The 14,756-nt window shown below is 39.7% G+C and overlaps 1 protein-coding gene across 3 annotated transcripts in view; it reads left to right on the top strand.

Annotated features, from left to right (window-relative positions):
• Positions 1-867: 867 nt before the first annotated feature.
• LOC307018887 (ADAMTS-like protein 2) overlaps positions 868-14,756 on the top strand; it is a 29,843-nt gene continuing 15,954 nt past the window's right edge. For 2 of the 3 annotated variants that reach the window (XM_079649377.1, XM_079649379.1), the window contains exons 1-7: positions 868-1,028; positions 6,306-6,395; positions 8,481-8,584; positions 11,113-11,188; positions 11,337-11,439; positions 11,521-11,666; positions 14,316-14,439. In XM_079649377.1, coding sequence (XP_079505503.1) covers positions 936-1,028; positions 6,306-6,395; positions 8,481-8,584; positions 11,113-11,188; positions 11,337-11,439; positions 11,521-11,666; positions 14,316-14,439 — 736 coding nt within the window. In that variant the 5' untranslated portion in view covers positions 868-935. Of the gene's footprint in view, positions 1,029-6,305; positions 6,396-8,480; positions 8,585-11,112; positions 11,189-11,336; positions 11,454-11,520; positions 11,667-14,315; positions 14,440-14,756 lie in introns of all 3 variants that reach the window. The other variant, XM_079649378.1, reaches the window with a different exon arrangement.

Below are 14,756 nucleotides of genomic sequence, written 5' to 3' on the forward strand. Positions count from 1 at the left end.
ATCCTAAACAGCAAATATCTATGTATAAGCAATATAAAATAAACAAATAATGAAAATAGAACAGTACATTTGCAATGTATACCTAGATGAATACAATATTAATATACAGATTAACATATATAATTGAAGTCAGTGTACTTTGCTTGGGCCAGCCCACAATTAACAAAATGTAAACAACATATAGGCTATTATTTGCATTATAAGTTTGTGAGTCGATAAAACTGGGGTCTTGTCGAGTTTGATGAAAGCTAACATAGGTTCTGCAGTTCTGAGTAGCGAACATAATATAGAGGTAAAATAGCACTTAATTGAATGAATTGGCTCATAAAAACAGATTAAAATAAGTTGATAGAGTTGATTTTTTTGAAATTCGTTTTGTCGAAGGAACCGGAAGAAGTTTACTTCCGGGTTTTAGGACGCGTCACTGTGGCACTCTATAGGCTATATATATTTAAAAAAGATGACAATAAAAATCTGAAATCAAAAATCGATACACGCTTTGGAAATCATACCACAGTTTAAAATAAAGATCAAATAGAAAAACCTTTGCATAGCCTATTTGTAAATCACATTACTTTTTCGTATCTCTTTAAGTGAATTCATTTGTGCTTAATTAGGTTGGCCTTATGGCCTATACAGCATCTCATGTCCTGTGAGTCCTACACTGTTACACAACTAGAAAAACGTAATAAGTTAAGAACACAAACTCACAAAACTGCTCCCAAACAGTCCACACCCAATGTGGATGTCGGAGTAAAGCCGAAGTAGGAGTGTAGTTTGGCGCGTGCGTATCACAGGCGCGAGCGATTCCGACCCGAGGGCGTGGCTACATCAAAGGGGGAGGAGGAAGGAGTGGAGAATGAGAGGAGTGAGGACTGGAGGCGAGCGGAGGTAAGGGGAGGGGTACTGTAGTCGCTCCATGACATGAATGAACCATGTTCGGTAACGGAGGCTTAGCTCTCCCGGTTTGCTCCTTTCTCCTACTACACCTCCCGGTTCTCGCGCTCAGCAGCAACTGGCCCGTTAAGGTAAATAAGAGCTGTTTGTTCCCCCCTTTGAAGCGGTGTCCATTTGCAAAAACCTTATAAAGGGGGACTGGGGAGTTTGCTAGTTAATCTCAGTCTGTCACTTTGATTCTGTCTTGCTTATTGTCAAGGGCACTGTGTAGTTTTAACTGTGAAGTAATTCCATTCATCTCATATTTAATTAACACAGTAACAATAATGCCTGAGATAAACTTCGAAAAACATATAAGTGTCATTGTGTATGTGAAGGCAGGCTAACTGTTCCCAAATGCGGGAATGTCACTGTTCCCTTCGGCGAAGCTCCTAGAAAAGTTTCTATTACGAACGCTGCTGGGATGCTGGAGTCATGCAGCAGCAGGGAATGAGCAGCAAGGACTGTGCGAGCTGTGGTTTCATTACGTCTTGAAGGCAGAGGTGGAGGAAGTATTCAGATGCTTTACTTGAGTAGAAGCACCATTACATTATTGCCAAAATACTTCATTACAAGTAAAAGTTCTGCATTCAAAATCTTACAAAATCTTACTTTTTACCTGTAAGTAAAAGCATTATCAGCTAAATGTAGTTGTAAAATGTAAACTAAAAGTAATCATTGTGCAGAAAAATGGCCTTCATGTCTGTATATAATTATATTTATATAATTATAGATAGTATGGTTGCATCAAATAGCATTTTACTGTTGTAAACACAAACAACGTTCTTCTGACTGACTTTTTGGAAAATACTTTGACTCTTTTATGACTAATAACATTGTCACATGGCTGTGACATGGGTAAAATAAGGGTGTAATGGTGGTGTAACATGGTGTATTAATGTCTAATATGGGTGTAATGTAGAAAATAGTAATCAATGCATTTTCCATGTATAAATGGGATTTGGCGTAGCCTTCACATGAAATAAACATGACCTTTCACATTACTTTTATTTCATGTGGCTACGCCAAACTGTGTATAAATACTTTCTGAGTTGGGGGGTCCATGTTTTGACTGTCATTCTTCCCCCGATTCAACTGGGCTGTCTGTTTATGGTGCTGTAGCTAAAAACAGAAGCTTTGTTCACAATACCGCTTCATTCTTTGGGTGTGACAGAAACAATGCATGCAACTCTGCATGTTTTCGAAAGATAGTTACTTATGTAATCATGTTAATAACAGGTTGATTATAAAATGTGTTATTTGTGTCTTCTTTTGTCTATCTTATCTGCAAAGATATACATATGGTTACTAAGTTACTTCTAAACATGATTAGGTGGGTTACTTTAAAAATGAATTTCTTACTACTATAGTTACCTGTAAAAACAAATGCAAGTAATTTAACCTGATTACTTTTGGATTGCATCAATATCAAATGCAATGCAAATAAATTCAATGTGTTTTACTTCTGTGTATTATGTAAGACAACAGAACAATGTGACCTTAGCAAAGAAGAAACCAAGATATTTAGGATCAGAAATGATTGTATTGATAGGGAAACCTGTCTTTCACTCAGCAGATTCAGGCAGCAGCCTATACATCAACACCGAAACACATGAGCACATCCTACAGTTTAAAAAAGCAGAAATACAATCTGAGCTGACAGAAAATGCTCAGTTTTAGTTTAATACACACAGTTAAGCTCACACACTATTTTATGAACAAATAGGTTCACCTGCTGAATTAAAACAGAACAAATGAAGCAAAGAAAGTGAAAACCATAAAGCAGATTCAGGGAATAGAAATATAGATTCACTCTCAGAGTATTACCCTACAGAACAGTACAGTTTACAGAGAAGAGAGAACATCTGATCCTTTACAAAAAACACTATATGCTCTGTTTAGCTTTGAGTAACTCTCTCTAGTTATCCCAAATATTTAGAAATGTGACAGTAATCTGAATACGTCTTTTTAAAATGTAACTGTAAATGAATACAGTCATGTTTATGTTTGATGTATTTGCATCAGGTTTTCGTAATCCTGTTACAGTTAATCCATTACTCATCCAGCGTGCATCTAACATTAATTTACTGCGAAACGCAATATTTCCTACTACATAAATCTTACATGGATTCATAATAAAATGTTATTTATTCTAGTGTCAAAGTATCTAGTGATATGAACATTTAGTGTAAGAAGCAAATATGTGAACCATTCTCGTAGACTGCAGGATCGACTCTGAATAAACATTAGAGGAAAATAACATCACTTACTTACCATTTGGCAGCACTTTACAACACGTTACTAAATAAGCACCATTGATCCTCTGCCTGACCAAAAGGCTCACACAGTTTGACTGCATGAGAGTAACGGAGACAACAATTGTTTGCAGACGATTTTTATTAGCAATCCTTCTTCTCACACATAAACACGAGTTGTGCACATGAAGGAACCGAACATTAATTTATTGTTTGTCTGTTAAGCACCGCCTTTGTCATCCAGTATTTGAATACTTGCCAATTAAAGAAAAATAAATACTGTAGTTTAAGAGGTCTTCGTGTAAACAAACAATTGACTACACACAAAATGGATGGCAACAGTTGAAAAGTAAAGCTTACAACCACTGGCAGGACATCTAAAATATAATTGTTGGCAAAGAAGAATACATTGTGATCCAACGCTGCTAAAGCACTTCTTTGCAAATACTTACACAAAAACATAATGCACCATCGCCACAGTGAGGTAACGCTTTTATTTAAAGGTTTGAATGTATTGTGTAAAGAGGATTTGATGGTTCAACCGCATGCTCACTCTGCAGGTAACAGCTGTGTGCACTCAAAGGTTTATTGGGTAACGTACTATATAATAATGTATGCTCATATTTTCTACTTGTTAAAAACCCAGCCCTTGGAATTAACATTTTCTGTTTGAACTTTGCAACGTTGTGGATAGTTAAGTCATAAACCATGCTATAAATGGCCATTTCTAAGTTGATTTCTACCATAAATGTTAACATGAAAGGCTGTCCACATGAAAGGCTGTCCAGCAGTGTAGGTCAGCACTGTAACCTATTCCAGCAGGAGAAAGCTGTTTTAAAACTTGTTCTTAAGTAAAAGATGAGATTGTAATACTCTCTGACAAGTAGAATTCCCTCATTCAAAGATTCAAGTTAAAGGATAAAAGTATAAGCACCAAAATATAATTAAAGTACCAACAGTAAAAGTACTCATTAGTGTGAATGCTGTTTACAATTATTAATGCATTAATGTCTTGGTAAAGGTGCATCTAGTTTGAATTACTTTGTATACTGCAGGGTAGCTTGTAAATGTTGTAACTGAAGTCTTTTTTCATTGATGTTGACAAATGAAATACTCAAGTACAAGTTCCTCAAACTCGCACTTAAGTACAGTACCTGAGTACATCTAATTATTAACTTTACCCACTGATTAAAGGTTATTATCATATAAGAGTGTTTTGAGCCATTCTACTTCCCCACATCTTAAATCGATCTCAACACCCAAAACCTTGCTCAGGAAGATGTTAACCATGCTCTTTGTACATATTTTTTACAAAGATGTTTTCAATTGAAAAAACTCTCTACACTTGGAATATGTATAATGAAGTCACTGAACCATTAGAATGCATCTGTGTCACCCTACCAAACATTAAGTTGTGTATTTTTTCCATGTCAGACACTTTTATCGCCATAATAGTAATAGCGAGCAACTATTACTGTGTATTTAGCTCCAAAATGCTTCATTTGTGTGTTTCTATGTTGAATTGGCCAGAGGGAAGGAGCCTGTGAGGGCTTGTTTAAGGCCCTGTTTAGACAACATAGTGGTGGGATTGATTGTGTGTGTGTGTGTGTGTGTGTGTGTGTGTGTGTTTGTGTGTGTGTGTGTGTATGTGTGTGTGTGTGTGTGTGTGTGGTGTGTGTGTGTGTGTGTGTGTGGGGGGGGGGGGATTGAGTGTGTGTGTGTGTGTGTGTGTGTGTGTGTGTGTGTGTGTGTGTGTGTGTGTGTGGGATTGAGTGTGTGTGTGTGTGTGTGTGTGTGTGTGTGTTTGTGTGTGTGTGTGTGTGTGTGTGTGTGGGATTGAGTGTGTGTGTGTGTTTGTGTGTGTGTGTGTGTGTGTGTGTTTGTGTGTGTGTGTGTGTGTGTGGGATTGAGTGTGTGTGTGTGTGTGTGTGTGTGTGTGTGTGTGTGTGTGTGTGTGTGTGTGTGTGTGTGTGTGTGTGTGTGTGTGTGTGTGTGTGTGTGTGTGTGTGTGTGTGTGTGTGTGTGTGTGTGTGTGTGTGTGTGTGTGTGTGTGTTACTGAGACTGGACTTGGAATGTGTCACATCCTTCTGACACACAGCAAACCAAATCAATACTTGCTCAATTGAGAATTTACCATTACAGACTACATTTGACCCTGGGTGTACAGATAGTTGTAAAGAGCCCAACCTTTGTGAAGGGTTGAAAGGGTTACTCATTTTGTTCCTATATAGTTACCTTGAAACATTCTTTTATCAGTAACCTAATCTGAGTATCAAAATATTAAAGTAATGTAACCTGATTACTTTACGTTAATTTTGGAATACCCTATCAAGTTGAAATGCAAATAAATACAAGAGAAAATAAATATCAATAAGATGTTTCTTTCTTGAGTGTATTATGTGAGACAACAGATCAACTTGTCCGTAGAAAAGGAGAAACCAAGATATTTAGGATCAAAAGTGTTCAGATTAAATTAAAGTCAAATTCAGTATTTTAGTTGAATACATCAGCTGTTTACCTTCTGTATTTAAATAAAGGTTTTTAAAATAAAGAAGAATGAAAGTCAAAATGAAACCAAAAACTAAATTCAGATACTATACCTATAATAATAGTTATCCTAATCTTTTTTTAAATGTGCCAGTAATCTGATTATACATTTTGAATGTAGCTGTAACTATATTAAGATACTAGTAAGTATTGAACATTTATCTAGGTGAAAATGGTTAAAAGGAATAATAAATGTATGTCTGTGATCAATAACCTACACCCTACTAAATTCAGTTATATTGATTGGCCAGGACTGTCTTTCACATTTCTGTAAGAAAAGTAGAAGAAAGAGGAGGCCTATGCTATTTATTCATGAGATTATCACATAGAAAAAGTGAAAGTTTCTTCTTCTCACCGTGTTGAAAATGAATGGTTCTATCAAGCCGCAGCTTTACCTTTCCGTAATTTGGCCCACGTAGAATGTATTACGGCTGAGCTTACATGAAAAGGACAACAGGTAAAATAACTGCAGCTAGCTAACTGATACATGTGGGGTCACAGGGTATGTATGTTCTATGATCATGTACTGTATATGCGTGTGTGTGTATGTGTTGTGTGTCTGCCAGGACAGAAGTGAAGGGAGGGTGGAGCAACGTAACACCCATCTGCAGTCACACAGCTCTGGAAGTCAGCATGTCAAACAGACGGGCAACAAGGTAATAACACTCACACACTCACAACAAATCTGCTTCCTCTTCTAAGAAAGGTGTGATGTAAAGTTTGTGTGACTGTAATGTGAGGCCATATAGGCTGACTAATATACAAAACTTGATGCATTGAATGGATACAAAGAAACAAGCTTGTCAAAATATCGTACAACCAATAATCGGCACAGACATGCACATACCCAGTCGGTAAAAAACATCCATGTTCCTAATTCCCCCCAGCTGTTCACCACTTACTCTATGTAAACTACGTAATGTGACCACTGGGATTACCCGGGGGTGCACAGGTGAAGTATTAACAGCAATATTTACATACCTGTAACTTAACACACACTACATATAGCCCATACACCAGGATCCCTCTGTGACAATGCTTCTCTTGTCCTGCTCGTGTTTTTGTTATTGGACTGTCATTCCACAAGGCTTCCACTTCCCACATGAGTTTACAATCTTTCATCATCCACCTTCTGTTGATGAAGTTCAGCGCCTTTCTGAGTTGTGAATGATTCTTTCCCATGATGTGATGCAGCGTGTTGAAGCTCCATGTCACTACAGACTGAAGTAATGAGTTTATATTCGGTTAAAAGCCGATATAAACTTCTCTCAATTAACATTCTGCTCCCACAAATTTGCTTTGGTTGTCTGATCCGATGTGAGATACTCAGAGGCTTTGTCTTTTCCTAAACTATTTTCCTAAACCTCTGTGAAAAACTTATTTGGGCTAAGGGAAGATGTGTAAGAGGATTCATCAGGACTTAGGAAAAGAGACTCCACGGACACTGGGAGACGTAATAATGATGCGCTAGCTGATGTTATTGAAATGCATCTGCCGTGTTGAAATATAATTTCTCCTCTGATGGACTAGTAATTGCGCATCTGGATACTTTGCCCTGTGCATTCTAATTGTGTAGTTTCATATAAAAGTGTAAAACAGTGAAATATATATAACTTAATTACCAAAGTTTGACATAAAATAATAAATGGAAAGTTAAAAGAAATGGTTACTCACCCTCCTTTCCCCTCGTATTTATCAACAAAAATCCTTATTAGAATGATTGTATGAAATTATTTAAATAAATTATATTAAACCAATATATGGATATCTTATATGGATAACCGTGTGTGCTGTGCATATCGCCATTCTAACATGTGGAAATAAGCCCATCCAAGTCAGTAAACAGTGACATTTTAACTTCATCGACCATTTGACAGTAATTGGCATGACGTTCATATTTCCACTTTTGGTTTAATATATTGTTGAAACTTCCAAAACATATAAATACTCTGGAATCTATGGCATAAGAAGCAGCACAACTTCCATGATCTGTTTGTCACTTTGTGAGTCATTTTAAATGTTGGGGCTGCGGTACTGTCGTACAGCATTACCTCCTTCCCTTTGGTAAATATGGTACTTCCTATCATCTAATTCAAACAGCTTTTATAATGGCTGACACTTCAGCACTTTCAGTCATTTCATTCTGTTCCAACAAAAAAAAGCAAAAAAAAACACTCGACCCCAACTCTGGTATCCACTGCTCCATAGACTGTGCTTTGGTTTCAAAATGACCAATGTTGTCAACATCCACTTTGTCAATGGTGGGAGAATGTTGAATTCTTTCTTTAGACAAATCTACAATTTGTTTGTTTACCAAGCTTCCCACAAGTAATCCCCTGCTTTCAAATGTTGTCTTGAAAGCAGGGGATTTCTTCCTCAGTGCTCATCATTGTGACACTGAATGAGAGTGGAGATGTGCTGGTCTTTAATAACTACGACTGGGTGCTTCATGCAATCCAGTGACACTGAATCTTCAAATGTGTTGCACACATCCACACGGACTTAACGACGGATTGGAATCTGATTTTAATGTTGAATGTCGCTGTGACCTCACAAAACGTTTTTTGGCCATAACTTAATAATATATATGTTAATTATCACAATCTCTCCCAAATGTCTATTAGGATAAAACGTCTTTTTGGACAGACATGTATGTAAACTGCAACAGGACAGGTTGGCGGAGGCATACAAACATCAGGCAGTAACTGTTGTTTCTCACTGTTTTGTATATTTTGTGGCAGGAGGAGGTGTTTCAGTGGTGGGGAGAGTGGTCCAGTTGGTCCTCCTGTTCCAGGAGCTGTGGAGGAGGAGTGAGGAGTCAGGATAGACACTGTCTCATACAGAGGTAGTATGTCCAAAAAATGAATACACACTTTTATAGAGGGATTATTACTTCTATATTGTGTGCACTAAGGGCCAAACTAAGTGCAAGCTAAAAAAACAGCACAGTCTCAGTGTGCAAACGCATGTGAACGTGAGCAATCAATTCAAGCACCTGTGGCAGTTCAAACCAGGCACAGCTTGGAGGAAATATAAGAAGTAAGCATAAAGTAACAGGTGGAGATGGGCTGAACTTCTATAACCTTTCACTCAGTCCCATCAAAAGTAGCAAACAGACCAGAAGCTGTACATCGTGCTAGATAAAATATCAGCCCCTATTTACTGTCAGCTGTAGAGTTAATGTTGAGTTTATGACTGTAATGTTGTTAAAAGGCAAAAATTTTCTTCTCTTACTATCTGTTTTTGTTTTATTCAAGCGATTAAAAGGGTGTACTGTACGAGGGTATACAGATATGGTTTTGGGGCAGGGGAGGGGGAGTGGGAGAGAAACAACATAATTGATCAGAATCAGCCTGTATCAAACTCTACTTTGAAACGTGCTTGTTTTAAGCAGAACATTGTGTATAGCCAACTGGAAAAGACCAACTCAACATATTTATAGGGTCATTATTTTGTGATTTCTGAGAGCACATCTAATGCCAGTGAAGCAGATCGAAATATACAACCGCACAAATAACACCATGCTTTTGAATAAACAGACCCTAAACTGCACCAATCCCGCATCAGAGCACAAGTGGGTTTGTTTGGAGCCAGGAGAGTACCAAACAAGCGTAAGTGGACAACCACTGGTTTGTATTGCAATGGAGTTTAGGCAGCTGTCAGGAAATCAGAGCCCAAATCTTCAGAATATAAGACCCCATTTGATGCTAATTTGGCTTTTTAATTATGTGTCTTGTACAAACAATGTATGTATAGATCCAGAGGAAAAATATGTAAAGAAATGCACACAGCAATTACACATGGGGGAGAGTGAGTCGAGACATGGCAGAGGGAAGTTAGGTAGAGCGTTGATAGAATGTGTGTTTGTAGCCATCTTGTTACCTTTGACCTCTCCCTGTCAGACTTGCGGAAATGTCTGTCAACCAAGATTAACGCCACCCTGCCCTCACTGCTGGCCTTCTTCCCCCTCCTCCCCCTTTCTTCCTCCTCTCTTTGTTCTTCTCCTTCTCTCACGTTTGCCCCTCTTTCTACTCCTATTTTTTACTCTTTTTCTTTCCTCTTCACCTCTTTTTCCCACACTCTTCTCATCTTTGTCCTTCATTTCCTCCCCTTTTCGCCTTTTTTCTCCCTCCTCTTCCTCTCCTGTCTTACCCTCATCACCTTCTACCAATTAGATGTGACACTCTCACATAGTGACCTCCAGCTCACCTCTTCCTGTAGTCTCTCCTACTTTAGTGCCTAAACAGCGTAGAAGGATGGGCTGAAGAAAGAAAGACACGGATAGATAGACAGAGGAGGTGTGTGGGGGGTGCAGTGCATGCATGGTAATGGGAGACAGATACATTGGGCCCTATCTGTCCTTCATTACTTGTTCATGTTAACTATAAACTACAGCACTGTTAGACACATGTTACAAGTTGCGAAATGTTGCTATATTTTGAAAGTCCTGAGACCCTTTGGATGTGTTCCCTTCATCTAGCATGAAGAGAATAATAAGATCATGACTCCTTTACTATCAAAAACACATTCAAGTTGTTACTGTTCTTCAGAGTCAGCTTATGTTGATCGTGTGTCATGTTTCCTCTGACTTACAACCACTACACATACAAATGGAATCACATTAGTTATAGCTCAAATGACATTTACCCAACTTTGACCATTCAGAATGTAACACGCCGACAAGTAATTCAAAGAGGCCCAATTGTGCTCTTTGGGGGCTTTTCCCTCTCCTGTAGTGCGTTCTATAGGTGTTGTGCATGTAAATGGTCTGCAAAGTTTAAAGTCCCTGTGTTCCCTCCAGAGGCAGTTTGTCTGCCACACTGCCCCCCGCACCCCTGCCTGAAACGCCTCCATTGGACTCCTTTGTTTACTTCTGTAACATAGTAACATCTCTATGTAACACTCACGATTATATTGGCTAGCGCTTCAACACATTGTAACTATAGGCTAGTAGGTTGGACTTTTCCGACATCTTTAATCAGTTGGCCAATCACAACAGAGCCGGCTAGTTAACCAATCAGAGCATGCTGGGCTCTGGTTTCAGACAGAGGGTGAAAAGAGGTGCTGCAGCACAGGCAGTAGAAATATAATCCAGAAAATGAACATAAAAGGCCCCTTTCATTCATCCTACCAATGAATGAAGAAACCATTTGAGAAACATTCTTTCTTAAATTCTTCCGCGTTTGATTATAAAGGAATAACCATTCAACAGTAACTGAAGTTGTTGTTGAATACTCCTGCTACACTAGGCCATCATCCCCCTCTGATGATGCTGGGATAACAGTGTTGGATGTCCATTTACTCTCATTTTGTATGCATCTTGTGTGTGTCCATGTAATACAGTATGTTCATGACATTGTGTCTCTGCCTCAGGCTGTCCACCACCCAGAACATAAACAGTTCATACTGTGTCGGGTCTCCTAAACAGTACCAACTCTGTCCACACCAGGTATGGCTCTACACTGATTTAGACACTGGGTGAGTGTCTCAATAAAGAATGAATAAATGCATTCTTTATTGAGACACTCACTGTAGAACAAACATTATGCTGCAGGTGTATTTCCTATATGTTGATGTGTGTTTTGTTGTGTGTTCAGCCCTGTCCCAGCCCCAGTGTAAGCTTCAAACAGCACCAGTGTTCCCAATTCAATTCTAAAGCCTTTGGAAGAAGATGCTACCAGTGGATCCCTCTCTACCCGGGTACACTTCAATCTGTTAGTCTCTTTGTAATGTGACATCACTCAAATAAATATATTTTTTAATATTCAATTTCCTGTGTAGCTGACTACATCAGCATCTCCAATAAGCCATGTGACCTGCAGTGTACCACCATGAGTGGTGAGCGACAGCTGCTAGTTCCTGCACATGATGGTACATTCTGCCGCGATACCAAATACCACGGAGTCTGTATAGAGGGGAAATGTCAGGTAACCCAACATGGAAAAGATGGGATTTTATTTTTCTGTCTGAATTTCTACTATGAATGATGTAGTCTTTACACTCATTATAGCAAATGATTATTGGCTGGATGAGTGAATCCTCTAAATTAGGGATCGACCGATATGGCTTTTTCTAGGCCGATACCGATTATTAGTAATCAAGGAGACCGATAACCGATATTTGGAACCAATATACATTTGCAGTAAAATCAGAAAATCTTGGTGTCAAAATGTAGAATAACACAAACTCCGACACAACCTCTTTGAAATGCATTTAAGCATATATTATGTTTAATGAACTTTTAAACATCTTACAACTGGTTTCCTCTCTGTGCCCTTTTCTTTAGTGCAGCCATCTGCAATGAGTTAGTGAGAGACATAGAGTTAAAAGTGGGGCTGCAGGCTTAACTAACAATAATGCTTAATTTATTATATCAAACAATGCCTGTCTATCTAGCATAAAAGGCCAATAAGCTGCTAGCAACTGTAAAACACTAGTGCTAGCTAATGTTTTGCAAAATATTAAAAGTGAGGCTATTACAGTAGACCTAACGTTAGTCTAGTAGCCTCACTTCTAATATTTTGCTAAACATTTGCTAGATACATGTTGTTGGCTATCTAATGAGCTTATATCAACCTGAAAAACTGCGAGGCTCCACTCGCAGCCCCCCTCCGCACCAGTTACTCCGCTGCGAGACGTTGCACGCACCCCCAACTCTGACTGACTTCCGCGTCCCTGTGTAACTGGGAAACTGATAGAATTGGATCATATGATCATGGCGTTTTTGCAACTTCGGCTTTCAACTGATTTACCTTCGAAACACATGTATGGCTCTGCCGCTCAGCGCTGCTACTTGCCTCTGTCTGTGTCTGCGGTACGTCTACACTACAGGCATCAAAAAATGCTTTCAACGCTTCGCCCATTCACTTGAATGGGGTGACGTAGAAGATTTTAAATCTTCGCCGAACTGCATTGTGGGGAGCATGGCATGGCTTTGCAAGCATTACGGCCGTCTACACTACAGGCATGAAAAAATCTTGAAGCTGGGCGTGTCTGAAGCTTGGCGATTTTTTGCGAGCAACCAATCACATGAATCTCCCGCCCCCGACATACAAAGCAATAGCAATATTAAAACGAAGTAAACTGGATATAAACTCTCCAAACAGGCGAAAAAACTATCAGTTTCACCCACTGTCTCTGCCACCTCCCTCCATGCCTGGTTCCTCCGGTTTGTATCCCGGTAAATAGTTCCGGTCGTAAAGAACCGGGTGATTTGCTACCGTAATATCTCGTTTGGAATATGAGGAAATGAACTGCGGTCTGGCTCTCCCAGCTTGCACGCGGTTTGATTGGCTGAGCTTGCACTGGCGGGATTTGCATAAACGGAATTTGATTGGCTGATGCCAAGCATCGAGCCTCAAAAGTTGAACATTGTTCAACTTTTGATGCCGATAGATGCTCGTGATGCTTGCAAAGCCATGCCATGCTCCCCACAATGCAGTTCGGCGAAGATTCAAAATATTCTACGTCACTCCATTCAAGTGAATGGGCGAAGCGTTGAAAGCATTTTTTGATGCCTGTAGTGTAGACGTACCGACGAGCATCTATCGGCATCAAAAGTTGAACATTGTTCAACTTTTGTTCAACGTAGCAACGGCAGGAACTGCTTCGATAGTGTTTTTGAGGAGATTTTTTATTACAGATTTGAAAACATCGTTGCTTGCTTTAAAAGTAGCACAATTCATGATGTCTTGGAAAGTATCTAGATATCCCTGCCCTAATGCCAAAGTAACTGCACACTGAATATGTGTCGCAGCCGCAGGTTTGATGTCTATGTCTGGACCGCTGCGTAAAAAGGAGGGTTTCTGCCCCGTTACTTCTCTTCTTACTTCTATAAGAATAAAACACGGAGGACGGAGATCTCTTTTTCTCCCCCTCTTCTGACAGCCCGGCAGCTGATCTCAGAGCACGCTCCCCTCTCCTGCAAGGGGGGCGTGGTCAGCTGTAGCTCACAGAATCAGCCCCCTGCAAAAACAGCGCTGGAAAGAGCAAATAGAGCGAAATGAGGCATGGCTAAAATGCAGGATCTACTGCTACTACTACTCAAAGGATGTATTGAATAATTTAGGTGATATGTGTACACATATACATCATTCATTAGTCAAAACAGGGCTACATTTGATTTAATTAAAAGGTATAATAATATGTGGTAAACTGAAGAGCCGTTTGGGAGCCGAAAGAGCCGGCTCTTCTTGGTGAGCCGAGCCAAATGATCCGGCTCACCAAGAAGAGCCGGAATTCCCATCACTAGTCTGCATTCTTCGCACCTGCCTGTAATCTGAGAAGGTCCCGCCTCTCTGGCTGGCTCCCGCCCGGAAAATCTTCAGTGTTGATTGACACTTCAGTAATAGCCTATCAGATAGCGCTGTGGGCGGGACATTGCTCGTGTACAGAGAGTGGTGACTGCAGCCAGAGAAACGGCCGCATCAGAGCCAAAGTTGTATCGGCAATTTGATTAAAAAAAAGGCCGATACCGATAATCGGTCAAATGCGGAATATCGACCCCTACTCTAAATAACTAGCAGCCTAATGGTAGTGAGCACTAAAGTGTTGTTAATGTTGTTCTTTATCTCCAGGCTGTGGGTTGTGATGGGGAGCTGTACAGCAGTAGGACAGTAGACAGGTGTGGAATGTGTGGAGGCAACGGGACGTCCTGCCAGCGCATCTCTGGATCATACAGGAAGGCACTCACACAGTTAGGTAACACACATACAAACACACATGCAGACAGATGTACAGATGTTTATCATTCTTTGATCTAATAAAAGGCAGAAGCAACCAGAAAAGTCTTAAACTTGGATTTAAAAAAAAAAAGTGATAGTTGCAATGTACCTGCAGTTCTCTGGGATTCATTCCAGAAATATGGAGCACAATAACTGCATAACAAACACTGCTTCTACATATTAGCAACAGACCTGTCCCAGAAGACCTGAACGTTCTGAATGGTTCATAATGTAGCAGGAGATCAGAATAAACTCCTCAGTGCTTCATAAACCAGCAGCAGTATTTCGATGTGT

This window comes from Notothenia rossii (genome assembly GCF_949606895.1).
Source record: "Notothenia rossii genome assembly, chromosome: 9".
Taxonomy (NCBI): Eukaryota; Metazoa; Chordata; class Actinopteri; order Perciformes; family Nototheniidae; genus Notothenia; species Notothenia rossii.